The sequence below is a fragment of the Panthera pardus genome, unplaced genomic scaffold (genome assembly GCF_024362965.1).
Source record: "Panthera pardus isolate Hobbes unplaced genomic scaffold, ASM2436296v1 HiC_scaffold_3, whole genome shotgun sequence".
Taxonomy (NCBI): domain Eukaryota; kingdom Metazoa; phylum Chordata; class Mammalia; order Carnivora; family Felidae; genus Panthera; species Panthera pardus.
Genome location: NW_026526876.1, coordinates 9,964,255 through 9,985,256, shown reverse-complemented (window position 1 = coordinate 9,985,256; position 21,002 = coordinate 9,964,255). Strand labels below are relative to the sequence as shown.

Below are 21,002 nucleotides of genomic sequence, written 5' to 3'. Positions count from 1 at the left end.
CTTCTGTGCCGCTTTTCATTTACCTGTGTGTCTCCCCAACTAGACCATGAGTTTCTTGAAGGCAGGAGCTGGGTCTCATTCAGTTTATATGCCTGGTGCCCAGTGCTGTACTGACACATGAGAGATATCCAACAAATATTTGCTTGATGGTGGATAAAAGGAAGAATGATGGGATGGATGGATGGATGGATGGATGGGTGGATGGACGGATGGACGGACGGACGGACAGATGGACGGGTGGACGGATGGACGGATGGACAGACGGGTGGACGGATGGACAGATGGACGGATGGACGGATGGATGGATGGATGGATGGACGGATGGATGGATGGGTGGATGGATGGATGGATGGATGGACGGACGGACGGATGGATGGATGAACTACTGAATTGGAAGGCAGTTGTTTTCCAGTTAATAAACCAGTATTTGCTTCAATCCATGTCTTTTGGGAGCAACGATCATCTCCTGAAGAAACTAGAGAAACCAGCACAGCTCAGTAGTAGAAATCCAAGCAATCTCCAGTCCTCTTTGGAGAAACCCCCACCACCTCCGCTGCCCAGCCCTGTGAGCCCCACTGGCACCCTCTCTCTTTCTCCCTGTCTCTGTCTCCCCTCATCGCTCACATATACACCTCTAGTCCTTGAACTCTTGGCTGACCAGCCTTGAGAAGAGAAGGTTGTTACAGGTAACATTCCCTTCTAGGGAATATCCAGTTAACTCTTCAGAGTGGTGGTCCCCTTGGCCTAGGGTGGGGACTTCCTCACGGACAACTACAGCACTGGGCATCCAGGTCCCAAAGCCATGCTGTGGAGACCCTTACCCTAGTTGGGCTTGCTGGCCAGAGTGGGAGGAACAACTCCCTCTTTACCACCCCAACTCCAGCCTTCCAGTAAGGGAATGAGGGAGTCACGGAAAGAGAAAAGAGGAAGGAGGGTAAGGCAGAAGGTTCTAGAAGTGGTGCAGAAGCCCAGCTTACCCCTGATGCTCCCTGCCCAGTGTTCCAGGGACTGGGTAGAGTGAGTCACCCAGTTCTAGGACTGGGTAGAGTGGGTAGAAGGAGGGGAACAAAGGCGTGGGTAGATGTCAGCCACCCTAAGACTTAGCACGGAATGGGTGAGGGACAATGCAGAGGTGAGGGCACCTCCAGGCATAGCAATTACAGGCAAATGACAAAGAGGGTTAACTATTTGCCAACAACAGTAAATACCTGAGATATATAAAGAGCTCGTACAAATTAATAACCCCGCGGAAAAGATGGCAAATCATATAACAGAAAGTCAAAAAAGACAGCCCATAAAATAAACCTGGAGGTCTAACCAACCCGTGAAAAGATATCTAATCTCACAGGTCACTAGAGGTCTATTCAGAGTTGTCAAGAGTGTGGAGCAACCCAGCCCTAGTATATAACAGCATAACAACCTGTTTTTCAGTTCCACTGATAGAGCCCAGACAGAGTAGAGCTAGCACCATCCGAAGGGCCCTGGGATTTCTGGAATGGCCAACGAGCACTGGCTTCACCTTGAAGTCACCAGCTGCATTAGCCCCTAAGGAGAGAGTCAGCCGGTCCTTTGAAGCTTTGAAGCCAGGTGTTGACTTCTCTTCACCAGCTCTGAAAGTTCTAGATGGCGTCTTCGTCGAACAGAACACTGTGTGGTCTACCTTGAAAGTCTGTTGCTTAGGGGAGCCACCTTCATGAACTCTCTTGGCTCGACCTTCTGGAGAACCTGCTGTAGCTTCTGCATCAGGACGTGTTGCCTGACCTTGCACTTTGACGTTGTGGAGATGGCTTCTTCCCTCAAACCTCCTGAACCAACCCCTGCTAGCTTCAGGCTTTTCTTCTGCAGCTTCCTCACCTCTCTCAGCCTTCATGGCATTGAAGAGAGTTAGAGCCTTGCTCTGGACTGGGCTTTGGCCTCAGGGAATGTTGGGGCTGGTGTGACCTTCCATCCGGACCACCCAAACTTTCTCCCCATCGGCAATAAAGCTGTTTCTCTCATCCTTCCTGTGTCCACTGGAGAAGCACTTTCCATTTCCTTCCAGAACTTCTCCTTGGTGTTCACAACCTGGCTAATTTTGGTACAAGAGGCCAAGCTTTCGGCCTGTCTCGACTTTCAACACACCTTCCTCACTGAGCTTCATCGTTTCTAGCTTTTGATTTAAAGTGAGAGACAAGCGACTCTTCCCGTCACTTGAACACTTAGAGGCCACTGCACGGTCATTATTAATTAGCCTAATTTCCATTTTTCTGTGTCGCAAGGAATAGGGAGGCCAGGAGAGAGAGAGAGAGAGAGAGACAGGGAGAATGGCTGGTCGGTGGGGTGGTCAGAACATGCACACTGTCTCATATGGGCGCAGCCCAAGCTGTCCCAAAGCAATGGCAAAGATTACTGATCACAAATCACCATAACAAACAGGGTGATGAAAATGTTTGAAACCCAGGGGCGCCTGGGGGGCTCAGTCGGTTGGGCGTCCGACTTCGACTCAGGTCACCATCTCGCAGTTCGTGGGTTCGAGCCCTGGGTCGGGCTCTGTGCCGACAGCTCAGAGCCCGGAGCCTGCTTCGGATTCTGTGTCTCCCTCTCTCTCTGTCCCTCCCCTGCTCACGCTCTGTCTCTGTCTCTGTCTCTCTCTCTCTATCTCTCGAAAATAAATAAAGGTTTAAAAACGTTTGAAACCCAGTAGAGCCTTGGTCTGGGAACACGCTTGTCATCCAAGGCACTTGTATCTCTGAGAGAATTTCAAGAGCCATTGGCTTGGTTGTGATCATGTGACATGTGGCACCACGTGCTACTCCTTATCAAAGACATCGCTCGTTCATCAAGGTGAAACTTATCAGACGGGTTTGCTCCTCTTGTGGAACCCTCGCAGAACAAGGTACTCACAACCCAAGGTTTCGCTGTACACGTCTTGCAAGAATTACCAAAGTGTGGCACAGAGATGTGGGGTGAGCAGAGGGCACAGATGGACTCGCTCGTTGCAGGGTTACCAAAAACCCTCAACCTGTAAAACAACAAACCAACAAAACACCAGGTAACACTCGCAAAGGGCGGCACAATTCAGCACGGCACGTCTCTAAATGCCGCTCAACTCGCAGCTCCCCCACGGTCCTCGGAACCAGCGCGCCTGCCTCACCGACTTGAATTAAATCTCTGACTTGTGTTCGCTCTGATTGCATGAATCTTGTTTGCAATTTGGAAATTAGGCTTTGACAGGTTGGAGGGAGGGCCCAGCCTCCTCCCTGCCTTTGTGCACGTGCACGCGCGCGCACACACACACACACACACACACACGGGGCGCTCCGGCCTGCAGCCCTGCAAGACTGGGGGGTGGGGCGGGGGGAGAAGGGGGCCTCTGCTCACCACCCTGGGGGGACCCCAGGCAGACCTCGTGCATTCCACCCTCATCGGCCTGCGGAAGCGCTGAGGACCCGCCCGGGCAGGAGACGCAGAAATGGAGAAAGGGAGGACACGGGGGTGTTTCCCGGACACTGGCCTCCAGGGCTGGGAGTGGACGGGACAGATGCAGGAGGAGGAGGCGCCTCGGAGGAGGGGACAAGGAATGTCCCGGAGCCAAAAGCAAACCCAGGTCCGGCGAGGAGGCGGCGAGCCAGGGCCAAGGGCAGGTGCGCGCCTGCGCAGAGGACAGGCGCCTCGGGGTCTCCCCAGAACCACCTGCCGGCAGCCCCAGTACCTCTCAGACCCGTGCCAGCCGCCCACCTGCCTCCTGCTGCGCTCCCAATGGCAGGCGGTGGGGCGAGGACCTGGGACCTGCCAGCGAGCCCAGCGAGCCCGGGCAGACGGGCAAAAGGAGCATCACAGGACCTGGGCCCCGGTGAATCTTGGACTTGGCGGCATGGCGAGAGAGCAGACGCTCAGGACGGACGGACCGGCAGGCGGGACTGTGCTGCGGGCCGAATTCCTCATCCTGATTCTCTCACACTGCGCTCAAGTCCCACATGCAGTCTTGGCCCGCATGGAGGAGGACCTGAGCTGTACCCCAGAATGGGCGGGGCTGGGGGGACTCAGGGGCTCCCCACGTAGAACCCAAGCCTCCAATCCCCTTCCTTCGGAGGCACCACTAGCTAGGACAGTCATCCAACCAGCTGGGTGGGAGAAACGGAACATCAGGGGTTGACCCCGAGGAGGCAGCTGGCGATCCGGGTCCCCAGGGTAGTGGCAATGCTAGAGGCAGGGGCTTGGGTCCCCGGGGACCAGGGTGGCCCTGCCCACACCTGCTCTCTGCAGCGTGTGTTTGAACGTGGGCGGCAGGACACCGCCTCTGCCTCCTGGTTTCTGAATGGCCTCGTCCCCATCCCGGTCCAACGACTTCAGTTTGGACTTACCCATCAGGGATGCCGTGGGGCCCCTGTGCTGGACCAGCCCCGGGACCAGTCTGCACGCTGAGCTGGAGGTCAGGGGCCCAGGGGTCCGGCCTCCCTTCCTTCCATCCCCGGTGCCTTCAGAAGCTCAGACTCCCAACGCCCTTGACCCCCCTCTCTTCCACCCGGCCCTCGCTGCCCTTCCTCCCCTCCTTCCCCAGCAACTTCTCTGAGCCAAAGCCTCCTGCTCACCCCTGGAAGGAGGGGCCCTTTTCTGTGCCTGCCAGGGCTGAGGGGGTGGGGCTGAGTGGGGAATGTTCTCTCCTGCTACTTTGCCAGGATCCTTGCCAGTTCCTGGTGACGGAGGATGCCCTACGGCTGGTCTGCTGAGCACCCCCCTAGAGCTCTCTCTCCCCCCCGTGGCCCTACTAGGATGAGCGGTGCCTCAACCCCAGGAAAGTTCTGCTTCATAAGGCACTGTCCTGAGCAGGGCTCACCTCCCTGGTGTTTGTTCTTGAAGCCTGGGCCTGACCACACAGAAGCATCTCCAGTACTCCGGCGAGAGGGCTCTCCTTCTTTGGAACCAGAAGGTGGCTCTGGGCTGGGGTGTCCCACTGGCTCCAGGGAGGAAGGTTCCTTTAAGTGAAATCCTTTGGGGTTCAGAGTAACACCCCAGCACGCCCTCCTCCTAGCTCCCAGAGCTGCACAGGGCTGTCCCCTCCGTCAGCCCTCCTCTTCCTCCCCCTCCCCTCCCCCAGAAAGTTCTCTGTACCCGGTGGGCCATGCCAACCTCTTGGGCCTCTACCCCAGTGTCATTAACAAATTGCCCCAGTTCCTGGCTGCCCACCCCCCGCCCAGATCGACGGGTTCCTGCTGTCCCTCACCATCCAGGTCAGCAAGGGAGGGCCTTGGGAGGGCTGGGCACAAAGGGGCCACGTCCTACCCTCACGCTGACCGAAAGATTCCTTCTTCCCAATGCTCCTGTTCGAAGTGCTAATCATCACGCCTCATCTAACTAGGTTTTCTTCCTAGTTTTTCCCATCTTGTCCTCTTATGTCTCTACCTTTTTTTTAAAAAAACATGTTTTTCAATGTTTATTTTTGAGAGACAGAGTGAGCAGGGGAGGGGCAGCGAGAGAGAGAGGGAGACACAGAATCCAAAGCAGGCTCCAGGCTCCGAGCTGTCAGCACAGAGCCCGACGCGGGGCTCGAACCCACCAACCGCGAGATCATGACCCGAGCCAAGGTGGGAGGCTCAACCGACTGAGCCACCCAGGCGTCCCGTGATCTCTACCTTGATGGGAAGGTTGTGATCGTCGGTGTCAGAAAAACAAACTACCTTCACATGGGGTTCAAAATGGACTCTACTGGGGGCGCCTGGGTGGCTCAGTCGGTTAAGCGTCCGACGTCAGCTCGGCTCATGATTTCACGATTGGTGGGTTCGAACCCCACCAATCTGTGCTGTCAGCACAGAGCATGCTTTGGATCCATTCTCTCTCTGCCCCTCCCTCGCTCATGCTCTCCCTCTGTCTCTCAAAAATAAATAAACATTAAAAAGAAAAATAGACTCTACTGAATCATGCACCTTTGACCGTATGACCATGTTCCGAACAGTTAAAAACAGAACCCCTTCTGGAAGGCATCTCCACACGCTCCCTTCCAGCCTTCTAGACTCTCCCCCGTCTCTGTCCCACACCACTGGGTATCTGGGCAACTCTGGGCTCGTACAGGGAGCCCTCAACCAGACTCTGCCAACAAGGGGGACTGAGGTCGATTCACCTCCCAACTCGTTTCCTTTCCCGTTGCACTAGAAACAATCAGAATAGGAATCATTCCTATAGCGCCTACGATGTGCCGTGTAAGTATTTCACCAGAACTAACCCATTTAATCATCAGAACAACCCAGGGAGAAAGGGGCGAGGGTCACCAACCTCACTTTATAGACGAGGAACCTGAGTCACAGAGAGGTTAGTTCACTTTCCTGAGGAAATACAGCTACTAAGGAAACGGACCACGTGATTTGGCCCCGTGCACAGGCTAACGGGTTGCATCTCTGCAGCCAGTTTCTGCCAGATGCCCACCCTCCCCTGTGACCCTCCCCCCACCTCCAGCTCTCTCAGACACCTGGCCCAGGCAGCCCCATCTTCCTCCCCAGTGACACGGCTGAGGACTGGCCCCTGGCCAAGACCTGGGCGCGATACTGCGTTCCCGGTACACCGGCTGGCCCCTCATCTGCTTTGACCCCGCTCTGTGATGGGGACCTTTTTCCTCTCCATGTGTGGCAGCTGCCCAGGGGCTACACGTCTCCTACACGAAGGGAGGACCCCGCCCAGTGCCTGGCGCTGTGGGGCCCCCGTGGCTGCCTCATCTAACCTCTGACTCTTCTTGTCCTTTGCTGCTCATTCCTTGTTTCTGCCATACCCTCCACCTCGACACGCAGGCCCACGCTTTGCGCCGGGAAAGCCCATCAGCCAGGTCAGGGTCCGGGAGGCCCGGGAGCCCGGTGGTCGGAAGAGGGGGCCTGGCGGGGCTGAGCTGTGGCCCTGAGCGGCGGGACTCTCTGCCCGTCACGGTCAACTTTGCTGGAACGGGCAGACTGTCTGGAGCCCATCGCCAAAGGGCCAGAGGCTGGCGTCGTCCACTGCCTCCTCCTGCCCCACCAGCTGGCTGGCAGAGACGTTCAGGATCCTGCCCGGGACTACTGCCCAGACCGCGGGCTCTGGATCCGGGCGGCCGTAGAGAAGTGAGGCCCTCCTGGGGCCTGAGGGCTCCGGGCCTCACCTTCAGCTACATCTCTGAGCTTCTTCATCCACTGCCCCCCACCTTCTGCCCAAACGCACTGCTATTTCGCAGTGCCTTCCTGGTGCCTCTTCTTTCCCTGCTGTGTGACCTTACGCAAGGCACTGAGCCTCTCTGTGCCTGTTTCTTCATCTGAAAACAGGGATTACAAGAGCATCTATCCCACAGGTTACTATTAGAATTAAATGGAAAGCCCTAAGAACAGACCTTGGGTGGATAGGACGTGCCCTCTGAGCATGAGAAACGTTCACCCCGCGGATAGGATCCCCAGGGTTTCCTTCCGAATCTCCCTCACAGACCTCTTTAGGATGGATGTATCCCTGTGGCTAGGCCTCCTTGTGGGTCCCCATCTCCTGCCACTAACCCGCATGATGACCTTCCTCGGGCACTGAGATTTCTGACAGCACCACTCACGAGCCTCGCGCGGCTCCGTTTCTGCCTCTTCGTGGCGCATCTCAGCCCCTCTGGAATCGGCCCCCCCCTTCTCCATTCTTCCTCCTCAGCACAGACTGAGACTGGGGAGGGCAGGCACCCCGGTTCTCCCTCTCTCCCTAACCAAACACCACCTCTTTGAGCCCGACTCATGCCCTACCTCCCCTTGAATCCTCAGGGACCCCCCCCCCACTATGAACACCCACAGATGAAGCAATGGATCCCCATACCCTCCGCGAGCCCTGTATGGCCGGGGCTGGATGCCGTGGGAAGCCAGACAGATCGCCTCTGTCCTTCGGGAACTAGTGGCACAGATTAATCCAATCCGCCAGTTGGAACGAGACGGCCTTGGTGTCTAATCCTTCCCTGTGGCTTGATCTCTCTCAAAAGGCTGGAACACAGACGCCTACAGCATTTACAAGCAGCAAATGGCAAGGGATAAGGGTGGGCAGGGAGAACTCATGTGTGTCTAATGGGGACAGTGGCATCCCAGCTAGAGCTGTACCCAGATCTTGAGATTTTTCAAGAGAAACCAGACACTAACATTTCATTTAAATGTTGGCCGTTGATTCAACTTGAAAATAGGAACAAAGAAGAAACTTGGTAACCAATCAAAAGCTACCTGCAAACCGGCTCAGCTCCCGGGTCCTAGATTTGCACCCCCTGGTGGCGAGGGAGGTCGTGAGCTCAGCAGTTCGCACCGTGTGTAGTTGGCCATTTTCCTTCTCTGGCCCCACTTTCCTCCCTTTGGGGCAGCTGATCTCAGTGGCCTCTTCCAACCCACACCCCTGGGCACCTCAGACTCCCAAGCGTTAGTCACCACGAACTCCTGAATCTCCAGCTTTGTGTCCAATATTGGCATCTATTACTACCCGGACGACAGCGCCGGGAGCAGAGACTCAGAGCTGCAGGCCTGGGCCCGGGAAATCTTACAGGAGGGTTTTCTAAGCTGCGTGAGCTCAGGAGAGGGGTCCGCACCTGTCTCCTGCCTCCCGCCCTCCAGACCCCTCTTCCCCAGGGCAGCCGACCTTGACTTTCAGCTCTTTTCTCTCCACCCCACCCCCAGGCACAGGATCCTTCCCCCCCCCCCCAGCACCGTGATCACCAACTGCTCAGCTGACAGCGGCTGGGGGGGGGGGGGGTTGGGGGGGAAATCTCGCGCCAAACCTGGGGGAGAAGCAGAGTCACGGGAACGAATGGGCCTTAACAGGAGCACTGGCGACCCTGTGCTTCCCGGGTTTAGGGGGGGTCCGTTCGAATTCAGTATGGGGATGCCTGACGTTGCCCCCACCGTGCAGTTCCCCACCCCCACCCTCTACCACCAAAGGCCAGACGGGCCAGGTGGACCCACTCCCCGAGGTCAATTCCACATGCCAAGCCCATGTGCCCCTCTGGGATGTCAGCAACGAAGCAAGGCCCAGGGCGGGGGCAAGAAGTGGGGGGCGGTTCTCGGGTTCCAGAAGAGTGGGTGGGGAAGGGATCCTAGAGACAACAGGTTACTTGGAGGGCGCACTGAGCAGGCTGGGCTCCTTGGTGGGCAGAGCCTGGGGTGAGACGGTGGCTGGCAGTGTGGTTTAGTATAACAAGGGTTCACAGTAGGTGGAGCTTAGGGCCCTCGGGCTTGAGCGGCAGGCTGGGCTCAGGGTGGTCTCTTGCCTGGGTGGATGCATAATTTGTTTCCAGTTGTACTGGTCTTGGGGGGGGGAATCTGTCTGCCTAGGTGGGCGGGGGGCACGTGGTGCTCTGTCCTTGGGTAGGTATTCTGGGGAACTGGGGCCCTCAGTGGTCTGGGTCCCCAGGCAGGGGGACTTAAGGTGGACCAGAATCGCTTTGGGCTGCAAGACAGGGCCGGGGTATCGCATGGGGTGCAGAGGTCCCGGCCTGCTCTCCCGCTGCGGTCCCCAAGAGCACCTTGTCACCTCCCAGGATGTCACCGAGGAGCCCCGGGCGGCAAGGCATCACCGCCTTCCAGAGCCTCCTGGCCTGGACACGGGGTGGGGGGTGGGGGGTAGGGGGCCGCCGAGGGGCCTGGCGCCGCCCTGAGCCTACCTGGACCCGCGGCGGTGAAGGGCACGGCAGTGTGGGCGCCGGGACACCGCAGCCCGCACCCCCGCACCCCACGGCACCCCCCCGGCACCCTCCGTGAATGGCCACACACACTGGCTGACCCACGGCTGTTTGAAGTGACAGGGTTTTTTTTGTTTGGTTTTTTTTTTTTTTTTGGAAAACGGGTGCAGGCGAGGAGAGGCGAGCCGGGAGCGCGGCCCTAGATGGAAATGCTGTTCTCTATCAGCACCGGATCCAGGTAGTAGTAGGGGACCGGGAGGTCCTTGTTGCGCTGGCGGATGTCGTGCGAGATCTGGGCCAGGCGCTGGCGGAGGACCTCCATGCTCCTCCGCGGGGCCTCCTCCACGAAGTGGATGTCAGGGAAGTGGCCCAGGGGCCGCTGCGGACACGGAACGGGGCAGCTGCGACCGACCGGCCCCCAGCTCTCCGCCTTCCGCAGCCTGCCCCTCCCCTCCCCCCCCTTGACACCCCTCCCCCAGCCCCCAGCCCTCCCTCCGCCTGCCCCCGGGGTAACCCCACCCCCGGCCCCAGGGCACCTTGTCGTCAGGCTCCCGGCTGAGGGTCCAGAGCACCAGCAGGGTGATGCACGTGGTTTTCACATCCGGCAACGTGTCCATGTAGCTGTCGCGAGTGGTCAGCCCCTTGGCCTGCATGGGTGGGTTCCTCATGGACGACGGGAAGTTGGGCATCCAGGCGGTGTACTCCAGCTGGAGGTGGGGCAGCGGCGGGGGGAGGCGGGGGTCAGAGAGCACCCCGGGACGCTGGGGGTTTCAACTGAGCTAGGGACGGAAGCTGGGACTTGGCGGGGAGGAGGCCGGAGCAGGGATGACGGCTGAGGTTGGGCCTGAGGTTGGGGCCGGGGCTGGGGGGCGTAGGTACCTGCCCGGTGTTGACGGCGGCGTGCTTGGCGGAGCAGGTGTAGATGACTATAGTGACATATCGGATCAGCTCAGGCACTGTTCGCAAGCACTGAGGGAAGCCTGGGGTGGGGGGTGGGGCGCGGGGACGCCCAGGCGGCGTCAGTCCCGCCTGGTCCCCGATGGCCGGCAGAGGGCGCCAACAGGCCCGGCTCCCGCGCGTCCGGCCCACACTCCAAGCTGCCACCTCCCTGGGGCGCTCATCCGGGGCGCTCATCCCGGCCGCTTGGCCCTCCTGTGACCATAACTCCAATCCCCCACCCACTCACCCGCCCCCGTCCAGACCACCTTGGGAGGCGGCCCCAAGTGGCCTTGACCAGAGGTCCTCCGCAGCAGCTCCGGGCACCTGTCCGAGGTCCGGCCCTCCTGTCTTTCTTCCAGCTCCCTTAGGGGGGCCTCTCTGGTCCCAGGACTCAGGAGGGGAAAGGCTTTGGAAGAATCCTGGCTTTCCTGCCCTGACTCAGCACAGACCCCTCCCGCCACACACACACACACACACACACACACACACACACTCTTCTGAACCTTTGCACTCACGCCAGATGGATTTCTCAGTAGCCTGGCCCTTGGTCTCACACCCAATGTAGCTGCCAGCTTCTCTTACCTGTTACCCGCCCCCCCCTCCCCTGCTCATGCTCGCTCTCTCTCCCTCTCTCTCAAAATAAAAATAAACTTAAAAAACAAAACAAAACAAAGCTGATCTCCTTGCAGACGCCTCTATGGCTCCCTCTAGTGTTCAGGGTAATTCCAACCTCCTGAACCAGGGCCCGCGACTGTCCCCTGCTCACGGCTTCAGCCTTAGTTCAGCCCCACGGAGAGCCTGGCCGACCCCCACCCTCAGAGCAGTAGCTGGGGCCTCTGAGCTCTCGGTGCTCCCCCTGCCCACTCTGGCTTCCCACCCAGAGCTCTTCAACCCCCCTCCAGCCCCTCCCGGCTAACCTCCCCGTCCTGCAGGTCCCGGCCAGATGTTAGCCCAGATGTTGCATCTCAGCATGCTGCTCTGCCCCTGCTCTCCCTCCACCCCCGCCCCTCCTCCACCCGGATTACTTGCCTCCCCTGGGCTCCCGCACACGGCCCCGCCTGCAGCAGTCCCGAGATAGTATAATTGCCCGTGTACTTGAGTGGGCGCCCCACCCTGGAGACCGTGAACTTGAGGGCAGGCACCTGTATCTCTCCTTCCCTTTGCCTCCTAGCAGCCAGCACGGCGTTGTCGCATCACAGATGCTCACTGAATATTGGTTGAGTGGTACCCAAGTGATGACCTCAGGATGTTCCTTCCCGCCCTCCTGGGCCCTCCCAGCCTCCCGCCTACAGCATGCTCCACCCTTTCCTGTTTGAGCTCATGCCCCGTATCTCAGTCCACAGAGATGACCCTGCCCCCCACCCCCAGCCCCTGAGTTCACACATGGACCCACGGGCAGCCACGTTTCCTTCCCCAGCCTCTCCGACACTTGGCTCCCTCGGTCCCCAACAAGACCTGCTGTGGCCCAGCCGGGAGGGCCCATCCCACAGCCCCGGGCCCCTACCTGAGCTCTCACGCCCTAGCAGGCACTGCTTAAATATCTCCTGCACCCAGGACTGCAATTCTGGGTCACCCTCCACGGCTGCGTCACACGGGTAATAGTAGGTGATGATCTCGGTCACATACCTGATGGGGGGGGGGCAGGCCTCAGTTTGGATCGTCCTCCTGCCCTCCCCACCTTTCTTACCTCCCCCAGGATGCCCTGGCCTTCGCCGCCCCAGGCCTGGGGGCGGGCACGTGCTGTGGGGCAAACACAGCATCAGACCCAGGCTCGGGTCAAGTCCTTAAAAGCTCCCTGAGCCTGCTCCGGCATGCGAGGGCGTCCGCCCGAGTGCCACCCACTGCGGACCCGGCCTCACCTCTCTAGCGCGTCCCACACTGCCAAGGAGTCGTCTCGGTAATAATATCCCGGCAGGTCCTGGACCCCACGCTCCACAAAATCATTGGGGAGGTAGAGGCTCTCATAGGTGGTCTCTGACAGAGCCCGCACCATCACCTCCGCAAAGCCTTGCAGGCCTAGGGACATGCCCTGTCGGGGAGGAGGCAGACTCTGAGGCTGGCAGGGCCTCCCTGCTGAGGGTCACACCCGTCACACACACAGCCCAGTGACGCCCCTCCAGCCCCCGCCCCGTGCATGCCCACACTCCGGGCCAGCGCCCCCCTCTGCACCCCTGTAACCCGGTCCCCTCCGGCCGTGCCCCCTCCCAATCCCAAGTGGGAAATTCGGCTTTTCGCCTCCCCGCAAAGGCCGGCAGGGTAGCAGGTGCCTTGCTGGGCTCGGGGCACACGTCTTACCCTGGCAGACAGCCCCCCCTCGTTGAGGAGGAGGGCGCGCCCGATGCTGTTGATCTGGATGGTGTAGCGGGTGTGGGGGACGAGGAGCTACGGGAGACAGACCAGGAGAGAGGGCCACGGTTACCCCCCAGAGGACGGGGCACCCCCTTCCTTGTGCAGCGCTACGCCCTCTGACTTTAGGAAGTCCCCACCCCGAGCCCGCTCTTGGGGGTCCCTGGCTGCCTCCCCGAGTCTCAGTGGAGTCCCTCTACCTGCTGGCGAGCCAGGTGCCTTTCTGAGGCCCCCGGGGCCAAAGCCGTACCTTGTAGAGGGGGTGACACATGGGCAGCTGTCTCAGCATGGCCAGGCAGAAGGCCTCCGCGATGAGGTGCGTCTCCAGCAGGTGCGAGATGGCCTCGTGGCAATAGAACTCGGCGTAGCGCACCCACGTCTTGGCCAGCAGCCAGTCCCACTCCGAGTCACTCGGCAGGAAGATGGGGCTCTCGGGCCCCGGGGTCTGGCTGAGCTGGGGACGGGGAAGGAGGGAGAGTTAAGTGAGGACACACACACACACACACACACACACACACACACAGACACGGGCCCCCCCTGCAGGAAGGAGGCAGAGAAGAGCCCGAGGAGGTAAAAATGCCACTCCATACACTCGAGGGCCTCTGGTCCCCTGAGCACACCAGGGCCCTTCCTCCTGCCTCACATTTGTTCTTGATGTCCCCTCTGCCTGCAATGCCTTCCACCCCCCTACCTGGAAGCTCCCACTCATTTCTTAAGAAGCAGCACCAGGGGCACCTGAGTGGCTCAATGGGTTAGGCATCCGACTCTTGATTTCGGCTCCAGTCCTGATTTCTTGGTTCGGGAGTTCGAGCCCCGGGTCAGGCTCTGTGCTGGCTGTGCGGAGCCTGCTTGGGATTCTCTCCCCGCCCCCCGTTCCTCCCCTGCTTGTGCTCTTTCTCTCTCTCTCAAAATAAATAAACTTAAGGAAAGAAAAAGAATAAGCAGCTCACAAGTTGCCTGAGAAGCCTCCCTTATTTCAACCCCACAGTCGCCCCGTTCAGCTGCAGGAGTTGTGCACTGCGCAAGGGTACGCAGCCCCCTGGGGCAGAGGAAGTCCCCGGAATCTAGCCTACGCTGTTCCACTAATGAGCCAGGAACATCAGAGTTTGGCTGAACCCCCTCCCCAGAGGGATGCCTTTTTCTAATTTGGACATGATGCTGGTGGAGACCCCTGGAAACATAGTACCTCAGTTCCCTTTCCTGCCAGGCCACTCTCTCTCAAGGCGGCGGCCACGTCTGATTAGCTCAGTGTTTCCAGCAGAGGGCTGGCCCACGGCAGGTGTTGGCTCATCGAGCAAATGGATGACTGGACCCAAAGTGACAAGCTTGAACAACCAAGCACATCCCCATCTGGACACCTCTGTGCGTGCACACCCAGTGTGCACATTCTACGCACGGGGACTTGCACACAAGTGCACGCCCAGAGACCCGAGTTCGTGCACCGGCATACAAACATCCAGTGGTCTGTAGGGCCACCGGGGCCTCAGCCCAAGGCCCACACACAGGGCCACACACCAGGCTCTCGCGTTGGCAACACGCTCACACAGCGGCCCCCCGCCTGCACCACAGGCACCTGGATGGCGATGGGCATCATGTTCCCTTCCCGACCAAAGTGCAGCAGGCAGAGCGGGGCACAGTGATGCTGCTTCCTTCCGTTGAGCTCGATGCTGGGGATGCCTTCCAAGATGCGGTAGTCGGCCAGGTAAATGTTCCCCTTCTGGAAGGGGGCCGAAAGGGGAGGGCAGGTGAGCGCCAACGCGCCGGACCTGGGACTCACGCCTCGGGTGCGGAGTGCCCCGCGCCCCCAGGGGGCAGGGGTTGGCCAGAGACCCGAGCGGGGAATGGAGGAGCGGAGGGCACTCTGGGGGCAGCAAAGGTGGGTGGGGAGAGACGGGGAGGCCAGGGATCCCCTCCGGATGGGGCCTCACCTCCAGCTCCGCTTGCAGGCACGTTCCCTCGCCCAGGAACGGGGCCACCATGTCGTCCGTGACGGGGAACTTGTCTGGGATCTGCGTGCAGCGGCGGAGCAGGCCTGGGTTGATGCCGTTGAGGTACTGATACCCAAAGAAGCTGTCTTCTGTCCAGTGCTCGGCCACGTACTCTGGGGAGGGGGAGACGGTACCCGGTCATCCTCAGGGACAGAGAAGCGTGGGGCTGAGGCCCTGGACAGAGGAACTCTGATCGGGGACCCCAGAGAAGCCCCCAGCCTCCGCTTGAGCGGCTAGAGGCGCCCAGGGCGGCATTTTCCCTCAGGCCGCCAGGGGGCGCGCCCGCCCTTCCGGTCCCCTCCGCCTCGGATTCACCCCGCGCCCCGCCTCCCGCGGCCCCGACGGGGGTCCCGCCTCCAGCGCGCGCCCGCCGCCCCTCCGGCCCCAGGCCGAGGCGCTCCCCGGGTTCGGTGCGCGATGCCCCTCGTACCGGAGATGATGGACTTGTTGGCAGGGAAAATTTTCTTGATGTCCTTCAGCCTCTTCCAGGACTGCTTGCAGTCCACCAGGCCGCGGAGTTTGAAGCCCAGCGCCCTAGGGACGGGGTTCGAGGGGGAGACGCTCAGAGAGGCAGCCGCCAGCCCCGCCGAGGCCCCTGGCCGCCTGGCCTCCGGGCCCAGAGCACCAGGTCCTTCTGCGGCCGGGGGTCTGGCGCCACCTCCCGGGCTCCCCGGGCCTGGCTTCTCAGCTCTCTGCCCGCCCGGGTGGCGATCTGTCGCGAGCTCCTGGGGTGGGGGCTGCGGTGGAGGCGGGCGCGGAGCCGGGACGGGGACCCCTCACTCGCGCACACTCACATGGGCCCCAGGCGGAAGAAGAACGAGGCCGTCTTGATGAAGGAGTAGCGGAGGTTTGAGTTCAGGAACTTGGTGGCCTTGATGTTGATGAGAATCGGGAAACCGGGGATATAACCATTCCACCTGTGGGAGAGAGTGCAGGGCTGGGGCCTGGCACCTGCGGAGCCCCGGGGAGGGTGGAGGGGGCAGAGCCCAGGGGTCAGCCACGGAAGGGGCCCCAGGGCAGCCTCGGGTCCTCACTCAGGCCGGTTGGGGTTTCTCCGCGCAGGCGGGCGGTAACTGGGGATGTGCACGTAGTTGGGTAGGCCGGGAACGAAGACCCTCCAGCTGCGGTGCGGAGAGAAGTCGAGACTGTGGGCCCTGATGCGCATGCGCCAAGACGGGCCGAAGGCCAAGCCATCGCCCCGCGCCCCCCTCACCACCACCACCCCCTGACCTCCCGCAGCCCCGGTCGCCCTCTCCTCACTGGTAGAAGTCCTGTTTGGCTCTGATCTCTTCCCGGCGGTGCTCCAGAAGGATCGGCAGCGTGTCGTCCGCTGTCGTCTTTCCTGCCGGGAGACCAAAGAGGGGGCTCAGGGTCTGACCCGCGCCCATTTCAAGGATCCGAATTCAGCTCCAGCGCTCTAGACTGGCCCTGGGGCCCCAGACCAGGAATGGGAAGGCTTACCCAGGAAGAGGGGGCGCGTGTCTCCTCCCAAAAACTCAGAGGAGAGGATCAAGGACCTCCCTCGGCCCCCTTGCTCTAGGAAGCTGGGTGGTCCGTTTTCCGGACCGACTAAAACGCTATTGAAGAACAGTTATTTAGCGCTTACTACGTACCCCGCACTTTGTAAACACTTTACTTCTGTTAATAATGTAATCCAGGGGCACCTGGGTGGCTCAGTCGCTTAAGCGACCGCTCCTAACCTGGGCTCAGGTCATGATCTCACGGTTCGTGAGTTCAAGACCCGCACCGGGCTCCGCACTGACAGCACAGGGCCTGCTTGAGATTCTGTCTCTCCCTCGCTGTCTGCCCCTCCCCCACTTGCTCTCTATCGCTCTCTCTCAAAATAAATAAACTTAAAAAACAATCATAATTTAATCCACACAGGGACAACCTTGCAAGGCAGGTGACCCTTTGTATAGGCCGGAGAGCCAGTTTCCACAATTCCAAAGTCCAAAAGACTATAGAAATCAACCTTGTCTTTTCCACAAGTTAGGCACAAATACCTTGGTGGGCAGAACCCGAGGCTCTACACAGTCTTTATTGAACTCACTTGGTGTAACTATCCATAGTTTTGGCTGCAGAAATATTCATATGTTTGACTAGGGGATGCGCCTGTGGACGTAAGGCATAACGTATGGAGCGTGTGAATGGTATATATCGATGTAGATGGATATGTGCGCACATGCTCTAAATGAAATCTGAATTTCAAAACACCCCTGGCCCAAAAGTTTCAGCCAAGGGACCAGGTCAGCGTGCTCATTTTACAAGGAGAAAACGGTCAGCTGGGCTCCGAACTTTGTCGGACGTCCCGGCGGATAGTCCCAGGCTGGCACGTTTCTACACAGCATCCCCGTCATTTTCCCGTGAGGCCCTCCTCGCCACCCTCCCCTTCCTCCACGTCCCTCGGCTTATGCTGTGTTCTGGGTGGACAGTGTCCAACCCGGAGACCCAGCTCGGCTTTATCCCCCGGTGAGGGGCCCAGCCAGTGACTCAGGCCTCCCCGCCCTGCTCTCCCCGAGGCTGCCCCGCCCGGCCCCATTCCTGCCCTTCCCCTGCTTCCATGCACTCAGACCTATGGCCGCGGGAAGATGCTCCCGCCCCCCTGTGAGACTCTCCCCTTGGCCCTCCCCACCCTCCCCCAGGCCTGCCTTCCCCCCCCCCCCCACCCCTGCCTCTTTCCCCAGCTCGCTCAGTGCCCCTGCTGCCGGGGACATGAGAAATGGAGGAAGGTGATCAGCTGCCTGGAGGGGGGGAGACCCAAGCCCCCCGCCCGCCCCCCACGGCTGTGCCCTGCCCTCCTGTCCACTTTGAGGGAGGCTAGGCAGAAGCTGGGACGGTGGGGCCAAGATGACAGAAGAGGACAAGCCTGTAGTCCCCATGTAGCAGCCGCGTATCAGGAAGCAGAGCCAAGGCCACCAGACAAGGGCGGTGGCAGGGGGTGGACGCAAGGAACTTAGACACTCCCTGTCCCTCTTCCAGGGCAGTAACCGAGTGACTGGGAGAATAGCCCGGCGGCCTTGACGAGGCACCAGGGAAAACCCAGTCTCGTGCTGGGCCATGATGGAGCCTTGATGGAAGAAGGGGGGGCCTTCTGGAGCAGCACTGAGCCCTGCTAGAGATATAAGGTGTCCTAATGGGGTGGTAGGGAGGCCTTTGGGGCCATAGGACATCCCCTCAAGTCCACAAAAGGCGCAGTTAGACGCCCAGGGCTCCTATGACAAGGTGCAGACCCTCGCGCTCTGTCCTGTGGAGACGTGTTGAGCGAATACGGCTTCCTGACAGAACGTGCAGCAGCTGGGGCGATGGGGCCTCCCCATCAGAGTGACGAGGCCTCCTGCTGCAGGGACGGGCCTCGCTGGAGTCACGGGGGGTCTTTCTGGAGCGGCAGACACGGCACATGGCACAGACAGGGCACCCGAGGCCTGTACTCAGCGCAGCCACGGGTCTCCGCAGTGGCAGGAGTCAGGGGTAGGACTGCGGGGGAGCTAATGGAGAGCACGCTTGTCTCAGCCCGGACCTGGGGTCCTGAGACCCTGAGGGTGGCCCCAACCTCCTTCCTGTCTGTCCCTGCAGGCTGCAGCCCTGCGCTGGGCCCCGCGGCGGCAATGACCCAGGGTGACGCGCGAGAGCGTCAGGTGTTCCCGGGAGTCCCTGTGGGGGCCCGGCGGGTGACGGGTGGGAGCGAGGGGCCCGGCGGCACCGGGAGGGGTGCCGAGGGCTTGCCTGTGGCCTCCCTGAGCGCCAGGGTCTCGTAGCCCTCCATCCACTGGTAGGCAGGGAAGTGGTACACACGGCCGCCGGGTGCACAGATCTGCACGTAGTTACAGTACCAGGAGTTTTTGGGTAAGAAGGAGTGACGCTCCTTGTGCAGGCGGATGATGATGAGCTCCCCCAGGTCCTGCTGGCACCGGACGGTGTATTCATCCACCTGGCCAGGGCACAGGGCCGGGTGAGCGGGCAGGACTGGCCCCGGCCCCTCGGGCCTCCCGCCCACCGATCTGGGCCCTCACCCAGGCTCCGCTCTGCTGAGGGGGTGCCGCGCTCACCGCGCTGGGCTGGGACGACTCGATCTGGATCTGGTTTCTCCTCCCCCCACTCCTAGTCGGCGGGCACCTGCTGGGCCCTTCTACCCAGGGCTGAGCAGGAAGGATACCCCCCCTCCATTCACAGCCACCCTCCCCAGGCCCCACCCTCCCGCCCTCCTTAGCCACTTGAGGCTGCAGGAGGCCATGCGGCCCCCCCAGGGGGTGGACCCCAAAGGGGTCCAGATGGGGTCCAGGGCCCCCCAGACCTCCTACAGGCTTAGAGCGAGGCAGAGGTGGTCCCGCCAGCCCCCTGTGCTCCTACTTGTCAATGAAGATGTGGAGAGACAGAAGTGGCCACATAGACAGAGTGCCCAATTAAGAGGATGTAGAGGCAGGTGGCTGGACCTGACTCGGAATCAGGGCTGAGGGACCAGCAAAGGGTGTCTCCTATCATGGAGCAGGCGGGCCCCGCTGGACAGGCTGGTCTGATGCCATTTTAAGCCACAGAGAATCCAATGTGCATTTAAGCCAGTTATGATGGAACTTACCTTAGGAAGAGTAAGGGCGGGAGGGAGAGGGATGGGGGGGAGGCCGAGACGAGGGGTGTGGATGAGTGATAGAGAGGAAGCGAGAAGAGGTGAGAAAAGGCAGGGAGAGAGGAGAAATGGCCACACAGGGGCGGGAGGTGACAGACCGGGGATGAGGCAGAATGGCCCAGAGAGCAGAGAGCCCTGGGAGCCAGGTCTGGGGGGAGGGCAGAGGGGGGAGGGCATCTGGAGTTGCCCTTGGGAACTTTCAGAGCCCCCCCACACACACCACACGTACACACACATTCACCCCCAAACACACTCCTATGCCACACACATACACACTCACACACATCACACACACTTACATACACACACCACACACAGACTCACAAATCACACCCATGCACACACACACACGCCCATACTCACCGCCCCAGTTGCAAAGTCTCTCCCAAAATGGTTCAGCAGCTGCTTGTGGCTCTCTCCTTGGGTCCCCACAATGGTCAGCGAGATGGAATCCATCGTGCCCGACAAGAGGTCGGTACCCGTGGCCACCTTGACTTTGTAGGTGGCCATGGCTACTCCTCAGGAGGCAGGAGGGAGGGCTTGAGTCCAGACTCCTCGGGGGCCGCACGGGGGCCCAGACCAGGCAGGGGAAGCCAGACGGGGAGACGTGGACGGGGCCAGCCTCCCGAGAGGGAGAGGTGAGGCAAGGACGTCTGGCCCCCAGGGCAGCTCGGAGCCCAGATCTGCGCGCTGGGAGCCGGGCCGGCAGGGCGCTGGGCCTGCTTCTGAGAGGGCGGACCCAAGACGCCCTGGATGAAGGAGGCTTCGGGGCGGGGGAGCCAGTCCAGCCTGCGCCAGGGCCCCAGGGAAGTTAGGGGACAGGGCTGGGCGGGGCCCCCAGATCTGTATCAGCCTAATAAGCGCCTTCCTTCTGCCCGCCCCCATGGGCCACGGCACAAGACACCCCTGCCAAGCAGACCCATGGGCAACGGGGTTACCAGCCTTGGTTCCGGGGCCCCCAGCGGGTGGGAGCGAGGGGACGGGGCCCGACACAAACTCGCCGTCCAACTGGCCTGCTGCCTGGCCGTTCCTCTCCGGGCCACAGGGCAGGCTGTGGCCACAGAGGGGAAGGCTAACTGATCCTCCTGCCCCAGCGCCCTTGAAAGAAAGGGTGACAGGTGCTGAGCTTGACCTCGGGTCTCTAGGGCACAGAGAAGCTCCAGAGAGAGGTGATCAGGGAGGGAGAGAGGGTGTCTGTCACTTCCTGCAGGGCTAGGATCAGCTGGGGAGGAGGGGGGGGGCATACAAACATAGATGACAGAACAAAACTGGGGGCACAAGAAATACACTAAGGGGTGGGCATGTAATCTGTAGTTTAATCATTACGGAATTCTACGCCGCAATTAAAAAAGAAGAAAAACAAACCACGGTGATGAATCTCGCAAAGATTATATTGAGTGAAAGATGCCAGGCATAACATAAAAGGGTACACGCTGTATCATTCCATCGACGCCAAATTTGAGAACAGACGAAACTATGCAACTCTTTTTGT

General features: G+C 60.3%; 1 protein-coding gene across 1 annotated transcript; it reads right to left on the bottom strand.

Annotated features, from left to right (window-relative positions):
- Nucleotides 1-9,767: 9,767 nt before the first annotated feature.
- ALOX12B (arachidonate 12-lipoxygenase, 12R type) lies at nucleotides 9,768-20,290 on the bottom strand. The gene is made up of 15 exons (XM_053892902.1): nucleotides 19,874-20,290; nucleotides 18,606-18,817; nucleotides 16,150-16,224; nucleotides 15,924-16,010; nucleotides 15,684-15,806; nucleotides 15,320-15,423; nucleotides 14,830-15,002; nucleotides 14,475-14,618; nucleotides 13,152-13,355; nucleotides 12,851-12,937; nucleotides 12,415-12,584; nucleotides 12,060-12,181; nucleotides 10,496-10,596; nucleotides 10,153-10,323; nucleotides 9,768-9,995 (listed from the first exon to the last, which is right to left on the bottom strand). The coding sequence occupies exons 1-15, from the start codon at nucleotides 20,018-20,020 to the stop codon at nucleotides 9,816-9,818; spliced, it is 2,100 nt and encodes a 699-aa protein (XP_053748877.1). The 5' UTR covers nucleotides 20,021-20,290; the 3' UTR covers nucleotides 9,768-9,815.
- Nucleotides 20,291-21,002: the final 712 nt, after the last annotated feature.

Coding starts and splice junctions, on each gene's coding strand:
- ALOX12B (XM_053892902.1), bottom strand. CDS start 20,020: ATGGCCACCTACAAAGTCAAGGTGGCCACGGGTACCGACCTCTTGTCG. Junction 18,818..19,873: donor GAGACTTTGCAACTGGGGCG/GTGAGTATGGGC, acceptor TGCCCTGGCCAG/GTGGATGAATACACCGTCCG. Junction 16,011..16,149: donor GCCAAACAGGACTTCTACCA/GTGAGGAGAGGG, acceptor TCCGCACCGCAG/CTGGAGGGTCTTCGTTCCCG.